Source organism: Delphinapterus leucas, chromosome X (genome assembly GCF_059928025.1).
Source record: "Delphinapterus leucas isolate spDelLeu-1000000601 "Yukka" chromosome X, BTC_Dleu_Yukka2, whole genome shotgun sequence".
NCBI lineage: Eukaryota > Metazoa > Chordata > Mammalia > Artiodactyla > Monodontidae > Delphinapterus > Delphinapterus leucas.
Window position 1 is genome coordinate 99,017,696 of NC_143150.1, and position 15,493 is coordinate 99,033,188.

Consider the following 15,493-nt stretch of genomic DNA (forward strand, 5'->3'; position numbering starts at 1 on the left):
GGGTAGGAGATCAGAGAGGAATAAGAATTTGAATCATACAACTTCAAAGCTAGATGGGACCTTTTTTATTTTGACATTTTAGCACCGATATAAATATAAAATTTAATCAGAATAAAAATAACCATTGTAGATGGGACTTTGAAAATAATCTCATCCATTCCTCTCTTGTATAGACTATGAATGTGGGTCCCTGAAAATTTTTTTGAATTGTCCAGGTTACTAGGAGATGATAGATAATATCTGCCCAGGCCTCTTGACTCTGCCCAGTACCCACCATACTCCACTAGCTCACTGTTTTCATTGTCTCCCTCTGGGTCTCCCGTATTCATTCTCACCTCATCACCCTTCTGCCCTCTCCAATGGGGATTTCATTTTCTCTCTCTGGAGCCCAGTTCTCAATCAAGGATTTCACAGTTTGGCCTGTGAGATGGTGACAAAAGGGTAGTGAAGGGGACCAGTTGGCAAGAGAAGAAGAGGCTAGAGCTGGGGAAGCACAGAAGCCTTGCAGTCCAGCAGGGGAATAGGGCAGACAGGGAAACTAAGAGGAAGTGAGGCAGTGGAGAAGTTAGGAGGAAGGGGTGGGGGAAAGGACAAAGACAAAGAGGTCAGGCGACAGATGACTTTTAAGATTTAACACCGTGAGGGCTTCCCTGGTGGCGCAGTGGTTGAGAGTCCGCCTGCCGATGCAGGGGACGCGGGTTCGTGCCCCAGTCCGGGAAGATCCCACATGCCGAGGAGCGGCTGGGCCCGTGAGCCATGGCCGCTGAGCCTGTGCGTCCGGGGCCTGTGCTCCACAGCGGGGGAGGCCCCAGTGGTGAGAGGCCCTCGTACCGCAAAAAAAAAAAAAAAAAAAAAAAAAAAAGTGCTTCTTTGAGCTTGAAAACACCAAGTGCATTTTGGAGTTTCCTTGTGGGTGGTCTTTCCTACTACAGTTGGAAAAGACAGGCAGAAAGAGAGAGGGGGAGAGAAATATACCTCACTTCTAGTAGTCATAGAAGCCAGTAGGTTCCAAATGTTAGTTTAATTTGAATGGTAGGCATGTATGGATTTTTCCAGAATTTATCTTAAGGACTTTTGATTATAGAAGAAATATCCACAACTTGGCAGTGCTAAGCAAACATACCCCAAACTGTGATCTTGAAATCTCTTAGCTTCATGGCTTACCTGGAGCCATCACCAAAGAAAGAACTGAAACATTTAAAATTAGTTCAATAATTCTTTTATAGGACTTCCCTGGTGGCGCAGTGGTTAAGAATCCACCTGCCAATGCAGGGGACACAGGTTCGAGCCCTGGTCCGGGAAGATCCCACATGCCCGGAGCAACTAAACCCGTGCGCCACAACTACTGAGCCTGTGCTCTAGAGCCCGTGAGCCACAACTACTGAAGCCCGTGCGCCTAGAGCCCATGCTCCGCAACAAGAGAAACCACCGCAATGAGAAGCCCGCGCACCGCAACGAAGAGTAGCCCCCGCTTGCCACAACTAGAGAAAGCCCGCGTATAGCAACGAAGACCCAACGCAGCCAAAAATAAATAAATTTTAAAAATTCTTTTATACTTAGAGGAAAATAATGGAGATATGTATACTGTTTTGTACTTTACTTCAGGGTCCAGATTTTTTCTCATTTAAAAATGTTAGCATATACAGACTAGATGTATAAACCCAAGAGGAAGGAAACTTTGTTCAAGGAAGGCCTGGAGGCCTAGAGTAAGCTCTTGCAAGACTGCATCCAAGAGATCAAACTTAATCAGCTGTAGGCTAAGCGTGGGGCATCACTTCCCCCCAGAAAGTCCAGGAAATACTGCTTGAGTCCCGACGGTAGCACCCACTTGAAGCTGTCTGCAAAACATTATATGATGAAAATATTAGGCAAAGGAGATGTCAAAGCACATAAGTAAAAAACAAACAAACAAACAAAAAAACCAGTCCATGCACGAGACCTGGACAGAACTGTTGGTTTTCATGGCTGAGAAGCAGCCAGAAACACATCATCAGAAGAGAATCCCTGGCAAAGTCAAACAGGGGATTTCCTCCTTCTTGGCCACATGATGGCGCACGAGCTTCACTCACCGTCAGCTCAGGTGCTGGGGTGGAGGGAGAAGCTGGCAGCCCTAGGGAGGGGGTTCCTGTTCAAGGCGTGGAGAGCCTGACAGGCTTGAGGGAGCCAGTCTCTGGTCCTCATTGACTGCACGGTGGCCACTGTGGGAGCTTTCGAGGAGCTAGTCTTGCCCTACTAATTTTATGGCCCTCAGCGACACCTTCCAAAGGCCCAGGGGAGAGGTTCTGCTTTGATAGTGTCACCCTAAGCTGTGCTCTGGGCAACCACGAGACCAAAATCAAAACCCCCTGGAACTTTGCCACTGGAGAAGGGTGTCATCTCTTACCTAAATGGGGCTTAACTGGGGGCATCTGAAAAAGGAGGTAGCTTCCCAATGGGGAGAAATTGTTCTGTGACGTTAAGCCCAAATTATATCCTGTGGCGAAACCCCGCAAATTGTTGCTTCGTTCACATCGATTAGGATCGTATTAAATGCTTTTACAGTGAATATGATACAGACTTGGAAAAAAATCTAAATTAACCAATTATTGACTCCCCCGCCACTCTGTATGGATGGCTGGGGTTAAGGTTCACAATGGTAACAGTTGCTCTCAAGGGAATTATGTATCTAGTTAAGGGAAATATTCAAAAGAACAAGCATTCATTGAACGTTCACTGTGTGCTAGGCACTGTGCTAGACGCTTGATATGCGTTGTTTTTTCAGTCCTTGTAAGAGGACTTGTAAGAGTCCTATGACATAGGTAGAGGTATTGACTCAGAGAGGTTAAGTAACTTGTCCAAGATCACACAGCTACTAATGGAGGAACCTGGACCCATATTCGTATATGTCTGACGCCTACTCCCATGATCATAACCTCCCCACCCAGAGACAACTTAAAAGACATGGGGCACAATTTGGAGGTCCAAAATCTGGAATGCAGCCAGCCAGGGACTTCGAGAGTGAAGAGACACATTTTCTGAAGATGTCACTTGCTATTTCTCCTCTCCTTTGTTTCTGCTACCTGTAGATACCCCGTGGTGCTCCCCCATCAAGGTGAAGTACGGGGATGTGTACTGCAGGGCCCCTCAGGGAGGATACTACAAAACAGCCCTGGGAACCAGGTGTGACATTCGCTGCCAGAAGGGCTACGAGCTGCATGGCTCTTCCCAGCTGATCTGCCAGTCAAACAGACGGTGGTCGGACAAGGTCATCTGCAAGCGTGAGTAGCCCGGCCCCATGTTGTGGCCTCGGGGCCATTCGGGGCCAAAGTTCTTTTGCTCTGAGATCAGGGATTTTTACTGAATGCTTTGTGGTCTTTGATGAGAAAAACTCCCCTTGTGAGCAGAAGCCATGCGTTAGTTCCTAAGATATGGTGGAAGTAAGATGACACATTTCAGACAGAGGGGTGCGATCAGCTGTTTGGAAAGGGGGAGAGAACAGAGGTCTGTTTAGCAAAGTGCTGGCCCCAGCAAAGGGTTTGGGGACTGAAAAACAAACAAGACACACAGGTAAAGACACACTCTGCCATCAAGGGTCATCTGCCATCAGGGGTCCCACAGAATAGCATTAGAGACAGACGTGTAAAACCGACCATAAGAATGGTGCTCTGCCATGGAGTCCTGGTAGTAGACACAAGCGTCTTCCCAAGGAGTGGAACTTAGGGAGGCGAGGAGAGAATTACCGCGGAAGGATGCTGATTCCATGAAAGGCGCTGTGCCTCAGGGGAGGAGGTTGGAAGCACATTTCAGGGGCTGACTTTTAGCTTCCTGGAAAGTCGTCTCATTTGGGAAACTGCAAGTGACACAGCATCGTTGAAGTGCATTTTAGATGCCATTGCTGTTCAAAAAAGCTATCATGATGGAGCGCCTGCTGTGTGCCAAGCATTTCACATATATGCAATTTTTGCAACAATGCTATTGATATGGGTGCCATTACTTTATTGTTGGGAAACTGAGGTTGGGGTCTGCAGCCGCGTGATCCAGTCTAGGCAGACTACGCCTCTGGGTGACTATAGTGAACACTTTCAGTGCTTCCCCCATATGTCCCTGGATGCCCTGCTACCAGTTCTGTGTGTCCATCCCCCAGCTTCTGGGCGCTTTGCTCTTAATGACTTGCACCTTCGGTTGATCTCCTACCAAGGAAGAAGAGGCTCTGCGCCTTCAGAGGACTGCTTTCTTTGTTCTGACAGGGAGAGCATTCCCCATGGGCAGCCTGTAGCTGCCCAGTACTGACTGGTAAAGGATTAGGAAAGCCCAGCTGCCCTGCCTGGAGGCAGGGCAGACTCAGGCATCACTCACGCTCCAGATCTTCCCTGCGGAATCAGGCTGAGGCTGACTTTGCCTGAGTTGCTACCTTGCCGGCTACCTCCCCTCCCCCGTCCTGCTTCCCCCACCCTTCACTGGTCTCCCCTGGGAGCACTTTCTTAATCACTTGCACACAAATCCTGGTCTCAGCGTCTCTTTCTGAGGAGCCCAGCATAAGACCGTGGTTTAGCTGGGATGCCAACCCAAGCCAGTCTGGTGTAAAACTTTGTGTCCCTTCTGTGCGACATGCAACCATTGTTACCAAATGCAAGTTCATGTGCCTGATGCGCAGTGAGGCCAAACAAATCGAAACATCGGAGTTTGGAGCAGAGAAAGGTTATTGCAGGACCAAGCAAGGAGAACGAGTGGCTCGAGCCCAAACCCACCGCCCCACCAACTCCTTGAAAGGGTTCAGCACAGCATTTTTAAAGGCCAGGTGAGGGAGGGGTGTTGCAGGGTACACAATTCAGCTTGTACACAATTCTCTGATTGGCTGATGGTGAGGAAACGGAGGTTAACATTCTAGGCGCCGGAAGGTCTGGGGGCTACGTGCTCATGATCATCAAGTAGTTAATTCCTTCCATTTGGCGGTGGTTTGAGCATCTGACAAACTCAGGGAATATGCATCCGATGCTATTATCTGGGTCTTCAGAGCGGAGCTACAGCAGAGGGTATGGGGGAGGGGTCTGCCCCGGGAAGGGCCCATAGGGTCCTGCTCGGTTACACTATCTATCATTTCTCTACTTTTATCAGTTATATGTCAATTAACTTCACCCTATGCTTTCAGAGTTTCTGGACTCTGAAACTCCATGAACAAAATCTAAGTAATACTGAATCTCTGGTTTTCTCTTTCTCAGAAAAGCGATGTCCTACCCTTGCCATGCCAGCAAATGGAGGGTTTAAGTGCGTCGACGGTGCCTACTTTAACTCCCGGTGTGAGTACTATTGCTCGCCAGGATACACATTGAAAGGGGAGCAGACAGTCACGTGTATGGACAACAAGGCGTGGAGTGGCCGACCAGCCTCCTGTGTTGGTAAGAGAATATCACCAGCCCTCAGGAGGCGCCTGCTTTGGGAGGAGCAGGGGGTGTCCGTACAGTGGATTTTTAAGGAAGCATCCATGTCCCGAATGTAAAGCATAAGCAGCCAGTTTTGCTTTCAGGGGTTCTCTTCATCCCTATTTCTCTGGCTCAGCGCAGACCTAGCCTCAGTCTCTACGCTAGAGTTGACTTCACAGCTCATGGCTTTCCTCAGACTTTTGTCTCTCTCTTGGATTGCCATTGAGGCAGCTGGAGGCTGGCAGAGGTACGGGGTAATCCCGCTGCTTTAGTTCAGGGATCTGCCCTGTAGCACTGAGCAGAGTTTTTGACATTGGCCGGACATTCCTGCAGAGAGCATCTCTGTGTCTTTCAGCTGGCAGACGTAGTTCCATTGTCATCGACTCCGGTAGTCGGCAAACACTCAGTTTGTAAACTGGAAGGGATTTGGCTATTTTACCTTAGTCTGGATTTGTTGGGCAAATAGTAGTTCTTAGTTCTTTGTTTTTTAACATCTTTATTGGGGTACAATTGCTTTACAACGGTGTGTCAGTTTCTGCTCTACAACAAAGTGAATCAGTTATACATATACATATGTTCCCATATCTCTTCCCTCTTGCGTCTCCCTCCCTCCCATCCTCCCTATCCCACCCCTCCAGGCGGTCCCAAAGCACCGAGCTGATCTCCCTGTGCTATGCGGCTGCTTCCCACTAGCTATCTACCTTACTTTTGGTAGTGTATATATGTTCTTAGTTCTTAGTTGTGGTTCGGGGAGCTGGAAATCTTTACAAATGCAAATTCATGGCTCCACCCCAGACCTGCTGAATCAGAAACTCTGGGGATGGGCCCCAGCACTTGGTGCTTTCATGAGCCTCTCAGGGCATTTCAAAGTGCTTAAAGAGAGAGCCTCTGATCTGAGGCAGTGCTTCTCCAACTTGGGAATCACCTGGGAAACTTGGTAAAAATGCAGCTTCTGATTCAGTAGATCTGGGGTGTAGCCTGGGATTCTCTAGGGCAAGGTTTCTGAATCTTGGAACAATGGACATTTGGGGTCAGATAATTATTCGTCCTGGGGTCCCATCTTTTGTACTCTAGGATGCTTAGCAGAGCCTTGGCTTTTACCCACTAGATGCCAGTAACATCTCCCCCCAACTCCCACTTGTGACAACCAAAAATGTCTTCAGATGTTGTCAAATGTCCCCTGGAGAGAGGAGAGGAAGGAGAAAAATCACTCCCCCCAACTCCTTGAGAATCACCCATCTAGGGGCAGTGGGTCCCTTCTCCCCACCCACGCCCCTGCTACTTATTAGAATCACCTGAGTATCTTTTAGAACCTAGCCATGCCTTGGTCCAACCCTAGAGATTCTGATTCAATTAGTTTGATGTGGGACAGCTGGAGGAGGTGAGTGGCATTATAAAAGCTTCCCAGGTGGTTTTCATATGCAGCCAGGATCCAGGACCATTGTCTCAGAGCAGTGGATCTCAGAGTATGGTCCCCTGATCAGAAACATCAACATCAGAAATGCAGATTTCCGGACCTGCAGGACTGCTGGATTCTGATGCTCTAAAGGTTGAGAACCTGCCTTAGAAGATCAAATTTGGGAAGAACTTTAGTACCTTTTTACTCAAAATAGTGCCCAGCAGTTTCAGCACCAGCAGGAAGCCTGTTGGAAATGGAGAATCTTGGGACCCATCCGAAGCTGGCAGATCAAAATCCATATTTTAAGAAGATCCCCAGGGGATTCCTATGTCCTTTAAACATTGGGGCAGACTGCTCTGGGACAGTGGTTTTCAACTTTGGCTGCCATTTAAATCTGAATATCTGGGGCCTTGGTATTTTTCCAAAACTCCCCCAAGTAGTTGAAAACCACTGTCCCAGGAGACTGTTTACTCATAAAGCGTTAGAGCTGCCAGGACCCACCCCAGCAGAACATTCTAGTCCAATCCCCCATCTACGGATGAGGCCTGAGAGGTCACCTGACTTGCTTGATGTTGTGTAGAGCCAAGCCTATGTCTCCAGGCTTTCAGGCTCAAAGTCCCTGAATCCAGAGACAGCTCTGGCACTGAGGTGCCGAGGCAGCTGGCCACAGGAGCCTGGCTCCTACCCTGCTTGGGTCTGCCCATCCTCCAGAGAGTCCTTCAGCTCAGTCTGCCCGTGTGCTTTACCCCAAGGACTCCTTCCTGACTGCTCAGAGCCTGGAGCAGATACTTCAGGAATGAGACTGAAACTGGATGCTACCCTCTGGGGGCAGTTGTACAACAACTCCTCTGGCCTTGGTCCCCAGGGTGTGTTCATGATGGTACCACTGTCCACTGTATCCCTTGGCAGCATCAGCCGTTCCTACTCTGCAGTTATGTGGTTAATGAGCTATAGCCAGGGGACCTGGCCAAGATATTGTTGCAGGAAGGGGGACCCCTTCCAGGGCCCGAGCGTGGGCTCTTGTCTAACACCCGGAAATGAGTTGTCCGAGGAGACACACGTGCTGACAAAGCAAAAGACTTTATTGGGAAGGGGCGCCTGGGAGGAGAGCAGGAGGGTAAAGGAACCCAGGAGAATGGCTCTGCCACGTGGCTCGCAGTCTCAGGTTTTATGGTGGTGATGTTAGCTTTCTGGGTTGTCTCTGGCCAATCATCTTGCTCGTGCCCATATATTTGGTCTGACTCAGGGTCCTGCCTGGTGGCGCACGCATCTCTCAGCCAAGATGGATTCCAGCGTGAGGGTTTCTGGGAGGTTAGGGCAGGACATATCGTCTCCTCCCTCCTCCTTTCAGCCCCTCCCGAATTCTTCCAGGTTAGTTTTTTTTTTTTTTTTTTTTGGCTGCGTTTGGGTCTTTGTTGCTGTGCGTGGGCTTTCTCTAGTTGTGGCAAGCGGGGCTACTCTTCGTTGTGGTGTGCAGGCTTCTCATTGTGGTGGCTTCTCTTGTTGTGGAGCACGGGCTCTAGGCTCGAGGGCTTCAGTAGTTGTGGCACGTGGGCTCAGTAGTTGTGGCTCCTGAGCTCTAGAGCACAGGCTCAGTAGTTGTGGTGCACGGGCTTCATTGCTCGGCGGCATGCGGGATCTTCCCGGACCAGGGCTCGAACCCACGTCCCCTACATTGGCAGATGGATTCCTAACCACTGTGCCGCCAGGGAAGTCCCCAGTTTAGTTTTACAAACATACTATGGGCTGGCATGTCTTGTCCTCCCTCCTTTTGGCCCCTCCCGAATTCTCCCTGTTAGTTTTCAGCAGCAGCAGCAGTGCTGCGTTCTTTGTCGGGACCTCCTGCTGTGAGACAACCCAGGCAAGCGGTTGTCATCGTGCCTGGCCAAGGCAGGCAGTTTTGGTCAATGGTTCCCCACCAATGCGAGCAAAAACCTTCTACATCAGAGTCACAGCCTGGACCTTACCTTGTATCCATCTGACAAGAGCACCAGGTCCAAATAATTACTCAGATAACCGACTCAGATTTATTCCGAGCTTCTCTTTTTCTAGGATTTAGGTAGGAGTTTGAATTGATCAGTAACTAGGAAGACAGAAACCATTCTAGGTATTTCCAGCAGAGGAGAATTTAATAAGGGGCATTGGTTACAAAAACATAGGAAGAGCTGGAGGAGCAAAAGAGGAAAAACATTGTTACGAGGGATTAGTTACAGCAGAAACCCATAGCAACCAAGGGCTGGGGGAGCACAAGTGGCCTGGTAGTGTTACCCCAAATCCAGAAGCTCACGCTGATGTTGACATGTCTGTACCTGACACCATCATGGATGAGAATGAAGCCAGGAGCCCAGGAAGCCCTCACTGAAGCCCCTACCAGAAGCGTAATGGCTTCCATCTTTTTCCTGCCTTCTATTCTCATGAGTGCCTCCCATTGGCAAACCTAGCTGGTACCCAGCTGGCAGAAGGAGTCCAAGAAATGTCATTTCGTGACTTTTAGCACAGGCAGTAAAAGGGAGATGATAGAAAAACTGAGCACCAACAGAATCTTTGGCACAGCAACCATTTTCTGAGGTCTTAGACATCTCCCCGTGAATCGCTGTACTTCTCGGCGAGGAGAAGAACGCAGAGCAGCCCCGCTCAGCCAGTGCAGGTAGGATAGCGCCCAGGCTGTGAGCTCTGGACACGCTCCTTTGGAAGGACATGACTTCAGGCCAGATGTTCAGGTCAGAAGAGCCCGTCACAGATGTTGCTTTCACTTTCTCCCCTATGACTTGGTATGTGCAAGCTAGCTCTTCAAAACAAGCCCTCCCCCCCATTTTGGACTCTCTCTTTCCTCACATTGGAAGGGCCAGAGGTGATGGGATGGGAGGAGATACACATCTTCATGCTGAGCAAGCTTTGGCAGAATCTTCTAGGGATCACACTGTTCAGATGTCCAGATTGTGTGCAACAGTGGAAAGAAAATGCTGATTATTCGCAAAAAGCAACAAGCATGTCTTAAGCCAGACCAGATGGGCCTGGCACCTTCCCAGAGAGAGAGAGAAAGAACTAAGAAATGAACCCCAGTTTCAGGGCATTTATCTTAGAGCGGGCCAGGGCAAGGTTCAGGCATCTTTGGGGGAAGGGGAATTTGTGCGCGCAGTGAGGGGGGGTGGGTAATGGTGAAAAGGGGACCTGTGAGCCACAAGAGAGCAATGAGCTCCCAGGAAGAGGAAAGAAATGGACAAAGCAATCAGGCAATTCTTTCTTAGACTTTGTGACAGATAAGCTGGAGCTTGTCCCCGGTGAATTTTACTGCAGGGCTGTCATGGATACTTTTGGCTTTAAATGTATTATTAAATTCGTTTAATGACTTTGTTTGTGTGTTGGCAAGGCTCAGGGGTCCTTGAGCACAACTCAGAGCCTCAGCCTAGTTTAGGAGCTGACACATGGTGGCCGAGCATTTCCCAGATTTCCACACAGCCTTGAACAGTGCCTCCGGGCCAGAGCTGTACTGAGTGCTGAGGAAATCGTCTCAGTTCTCCTCCAGATCTGGAGGGAAGAGAGAACACTGGGCTTACTTTTCACTCTGAGGTGGTGGTCTTTTCACTTTTCACTCTGTGGTCTGGCTAATTTGAAAGGACCGCAAGTTAAAACTCATTCTCTTAGGCAGCCCACACTCTGGCAGTGGGCTCAAATCCATGGTTATTTCAGAAACAGATATAGATAGAAATCAGTCAGTGTGGGAGAAACAACACACTGCAAATTGCAGGAGGGTAAAATATTTAGAGAGCCGCAACTTCCATTGATATAAAAAAAAGTAAACCATAGAATGTAATAACTATTGTTTGGGGGGATTATTTTTTCTTTTTTCCATTTTTAGTTCATTTCGGTTACATTGGCATTTAGATAGAACAATGGACAGTTAGAATTACAAGGCCCCATCTAGAGACCAGATTTTGAGTAGACACACGATTTCTCCTTTAGACCAACAGTTTTTCCTAGGCCAAAAGAGAAAGAGACCAAAATTCAAGTAAGTTTAAAATCCATGGGCAATGAAAACCGAGCAGGTATCTTTGGACATGCAGGGAGCCCCATTTCGTTTTTTTAACAAAGGTCCACATACAAACCAACTTGGTTTTTGGAATTACTCTTTGCTTGTTTTATATTTCCTACAGAATGGAATAGTTGGAGAGTTAACACAAATGGAAGTCCGGAATAAAAAAAATCTGTGATTTTAGATTTGAAAATTGATGGAATACGTTTCTGCTCCCAATCATCTGACAGCTGGGTTGACCCAGTGACCCACAAGGAAGTTTGCTGGGCTGAATGGTATTATTTCCCGAGATTCAGTTGAGGATACAGATATCATGGGGCTAAGAATAAATGTGTCAGTGCATTGTTGTAGATGCTCTTAAATCATACTGAATTTTTCCTGGGTTGACAAATACACATTTTCTTGCAAACTTTCAGGAAGCTAGTTTCAGCTTTGCAACAAGTTGCAATTTTTAGTTTGGTATCTTGCTTCTGGTGATAGTGACTTCTAATTGTGGAGTTCTTTGCTTCTCTTCTAGACTCTTCTGTCCACTGGGGAAAGTTTTCTAATACCTCATGGTGCCAAAGAAATGGAACCACATTCCAGAGACATCCGCAAGGATTACACTCTAGCTGGGGGAGGCAAGCAATGGGGCAAGTTTTCCGTGTCCGGGTTTGTTCTGCCTCTGCCCTTTCTTCCTGTGCCCCAGGAAATGACCGCCACCTTCCTCCATCACCAACCTGCCAAAATTCCCCATCCAAACAACCGTGAAGAATACCATGGTCGTTTGAAACCACTAAGTTTTGTGTGGTCAGTTGTTTGGATGGGGAATTTCGGCAGGGCTCAGTGGCTCACCTCTGTTCCACATAGTAATGGCTGAAGTGCCTGATTGGGGCTGGAGGATCCAAGTTGGCTTCACTCCCATGTCTGGCATCTCACTCAGAGGCGGCTGTACTGGCTGGCATTTGACTGAGCCTCTTTCTCCACATGGCCTCTCCAGTCAGATAATTGGACTTCCTTAGATGGCAGCTGGCTTCTGAGATAGTGAACAGCCGAAGGTGCCAGACTCTTTAAGGGCCTACACCTGGGACTGGCGTAGGGTCACTTTCCCTGCATTCTATTAGTCAAAGCAAGTCACAAGCCTGGCACAGATTCAGAGGGAGGGGAAACAGACTCCACCTCTTGCTAGGAGGAGCTGCATGTATATAAGGGGATTATGGGTGGCCATCTTTGCAGGAAATTCACCAGAGTATCCTTTGTTAGAAATCAGAGCTTAGAAATCATTAGTGATATACATCTTGGAAGATGCCATACCAAATTTGGAAAAAAAAAAAAAAGGTGTGATTGCTTATATCCCAGTTCACATACTGTTAACGAGGCCAAAGTCATAATGCCTTAAACAAGATGGAAGTTCTGTTCTCGTATAAATGTCTGTCCGGGGCAGTGTCCTAGACCCAAACTCCTTCTCATTTGTCCTTCCATCCTCAACTTGCCGCTTTCATCCCACAGTCGAAGATGCTGTTCCGGCTCCCCACCCCATGGACATTCAAACCAGGGTGGAAGCGGGGGTAGCCACACATACTTTTTGAAAAGCACATCACTTCTTCTGACAACCCACTGGTGGAAGCCATCCCATGGCCACACCTAACTTCAGACAAGCCTGGGAAATATAGTCTTTATTCTGGAGGGCCACAGGCCCGGGGAAACTTCTTTTGTGCTAAAAAAAGAAGGGGGATGGGAGAGCAGGTGAACACATCGACTGTACAGATTGAGAGGAAGTTGGTGTAAAAGATCAAGGGAGAAAAGAAGGGAGAAAAGGATTAGTTAAAAAGCCAGTTGGTGTAAATCAACTATACTTCAATAAAATAAAATTTTAAATTCAACAAAAAATCATATACCATATAGGTAAAACTATTTATAGAAAGAATTTGCTTAAAAATTGAGGTTCTCATTGCAATAATCAGTTGTATTTAATAAAGAAAATGTATAAGATAGTTCCCAAACGTAAATCCAGTTGGAATGAGTTATGGAGGACATCAGAGAGGAAAGGAGCATTAAATGGAGTCTGCTTGCTGTGAGCAGCTGTGATGATCCTTTACATTCTTGAGATAAGAATATCACTTTGGGCTTCCCTGGTGGTGCAGTGGTTGAGAGTCCGCCTGCCGATGCAGGGGACACGGGTTTGTGCCCCGGTCTGGGAAGATCCCATGTGCCGCGGAGCGGCTGGGCCCGTGAGCCATGGCCGCTGAGCCTGCGCGTCCGGAGCCTGTGCTCCGCAGCGGGAGAGGCCACAACAGTGAAAAAAGAAAAAAAAAAAAAAAAAAAAAAAAAAAAGAATATCACCTTGCCTTAGAATGAGGTGGAGGGAGTGAAGAACGCGCATCCCCACTCCAGGTCAGGCAGTCCCAGACACAAGTTACTGTTATGTTCTGAAGCACCTATTCTTCATACCTCTAACAGTCATGTTCAAACACAGGTCTCCACTGGAAAACATTATTTAAGCAAACATTTTAGGATGCAGTTAATTTATAACCTTAGTTTAAAGGGTTTTTTTTCCCTTGTTATCTGTTGGCCAGAACATTGCCCTTTTCACCCTCTTTCTTATTTCCACTACCTACCACCTACCACCTACCTGGTTAGACGTGTTCAATATTCCCAGGTATATAGTTTAGCTTCTCAGATAAACAGTAGTTGATAGAGTGCAGTATATTTGTTTCTGGTATTTTTATATGCAGAGAAGAAACTAGAGCACAGAGGAGGGAGACAGTTTGTCAAATGTCTCCAGTGAGTGGGGCAGAGGCCAGGCTTTTCTGTGCAGATTTGCACAGTTGCCACACAATAACTGGCTCTGTGGGCATCCTGACTCAACAAGGAATCATGATTATGTTTCTATAGTAACTTCGTTTATTTCATTCATGGAAATTTATAATAACTTAGAAAAAGCAATGATAGCCATGGCTGTATAATACTAGGCTTCAGTTCTGGAGCATCTGGGGAAGGGCAGGCCAGCTGGTCTCTCGAGCTGAAAGAGAGGCCATGACGCTGGAGGATGCAACAGAATTCAGTCCTGCTGCCGCTCTTAAAGGATGTAAGGGGAAGCTGGAGCCGGCGACCATGGAAGAATGTGTGTGCAGAGGATGGAGGAAAACGCTAGGTCAGTAGCAGGCGGACATACAGAAGTGTTCGGCTGATTAAAATAATTGAAAAAGATGCAATCATGGCTTAGAATCTCAGACCACAAAGAAATTCCAAAAGAGAGGAAATGCTTCCCAGTCTATAAATGGGGATGATAATAACGGTACTTAGTCTAGTAGGTGGTGGCGAGAATTCAATGAAATAATGCAGGGATAGTACTTCGCCTGGGGTGGACAGGTAGGAGGGTTCAGTAAATATTAGCTATTATTTTTAGCGCTTTATTTCTTCTTGTTTCTGGCTTGGAGGAACACCACTTCTGAAAAATTAGGCCAGTTTCAGCAGATCATTGTTAGCTGTCAGAAGCTGGCTTTCAGAAGCTCTGAGACTCTTCACCCAGATAACCTAATTTGGAGTGCTGTTTGCTCAGTGACAATGTCAAGCTTATAGGGAAAACAACCCAGCCTATCATCCAGCTGTTTAGTTTACATGACACAGAGGGTAAGAGTATCTCTTCACTCTGACAATGTCACTCCAAGAAAATCTGGTAACACTAAGTAATTTTACAGTGAAATCTATCCCCTCTCCTCAGCCCCTCCCTTTTGGCTTTAAATTTTTAAAAAATAAATATGCTTTCTATTATGAGGTTGCCAACTGTATTTGGCCAGCAGGGGGCAGGTATTGTACACTTGTCTTCCTGATTCACCCAAAGCTGTGAAATGTTCATCTGAATTGTAAAGTATGTCTTCTATTACCTATCATAGTAAAACCAGAAAAAGGGGGATTATTTTTAAAAACGTATCAACTGAAAATAGACACCTCTAATGTATTTAAAGCAGCTTCCATTGCACCATCACATTTATAAACTTTATCAATTCTAAGAAGCATATTTTTTTTCACATTTTACTATCCCTGAAATTAGGATGCATCTCACAATCGATAGTGACTTAGATTCAATAAAATATGGTAGTTATTCAATTTAGGATTAGTGTATTAGGGCTGTAAATTCACACTCCATTGAAGCATGCCATAGAATGAAAATGAATTTGGATAGCTGAAGACAAAATTGTTTAACAAATTATTCATAATTTCTTACCCTAAATTAAATGAGAAGTTATTGGACAAGACACAGGAGAAAGTATATGAAGACTTTACTTGGTGCATTTAGTCTCTCAAAGATGTTTGTAATTCAGAATCGAATGACATTTCATTTTCATTCAGGCTGTAGTAGCATGGAAATAATTACCAGCTGACATGTAAAGCAATGCAAATCTACATGTTGTTAATTTACTCTGCCCTCTTTAAATACATTCTCTACCTATTCAGAATCATCCAGTAGAATTTGCCAAAGTTTGAATTCCCCCTTCTTCTGATTTCACTTTAGCTATAATAAGATGAAATCTAAGAAACTGACATTTCTAGCCCTCATTATCAACCCATCCTTGATAGTGAGGGGGCAGAACTTCTATTACCAGGTAGGGAAACTATTTGGGGAACTTTGGGAGGTCTTTGGAGGGTCAGAACCAAGGTAAAACTGCTGTCCCGAGATAC

At 46.7% G+C, this 15,493-nt stretch overlaps 1 protein-coding gene across 1 annotated transcript in view; it reads left to right on the forward strand.

Annotated features, from left to right (window-relative positions):
- Positions 1 to 15,493, forward strand: part of SRPX (sushi repeat containing protein X-linked) — a 99,994-nt gene that overhangs the window by 47,386 nt on the left and 37,115 nt on the right. Inside the window, exons 3-4 of the mRNA XM_022565608.2 lie at positions 3,066 to 3,257; positions 5,199 to 5,375. Coding sequence (XP_022421316.1) covers positions 3,066 to 3,257; positions 5,199 to 5,375 — 369 coding nt within the window. The remainder of the gene's footprint in view (positions 1 to 3,065; positions 3,258 to 5,198; positions 5,376 to 15,493) is intronic.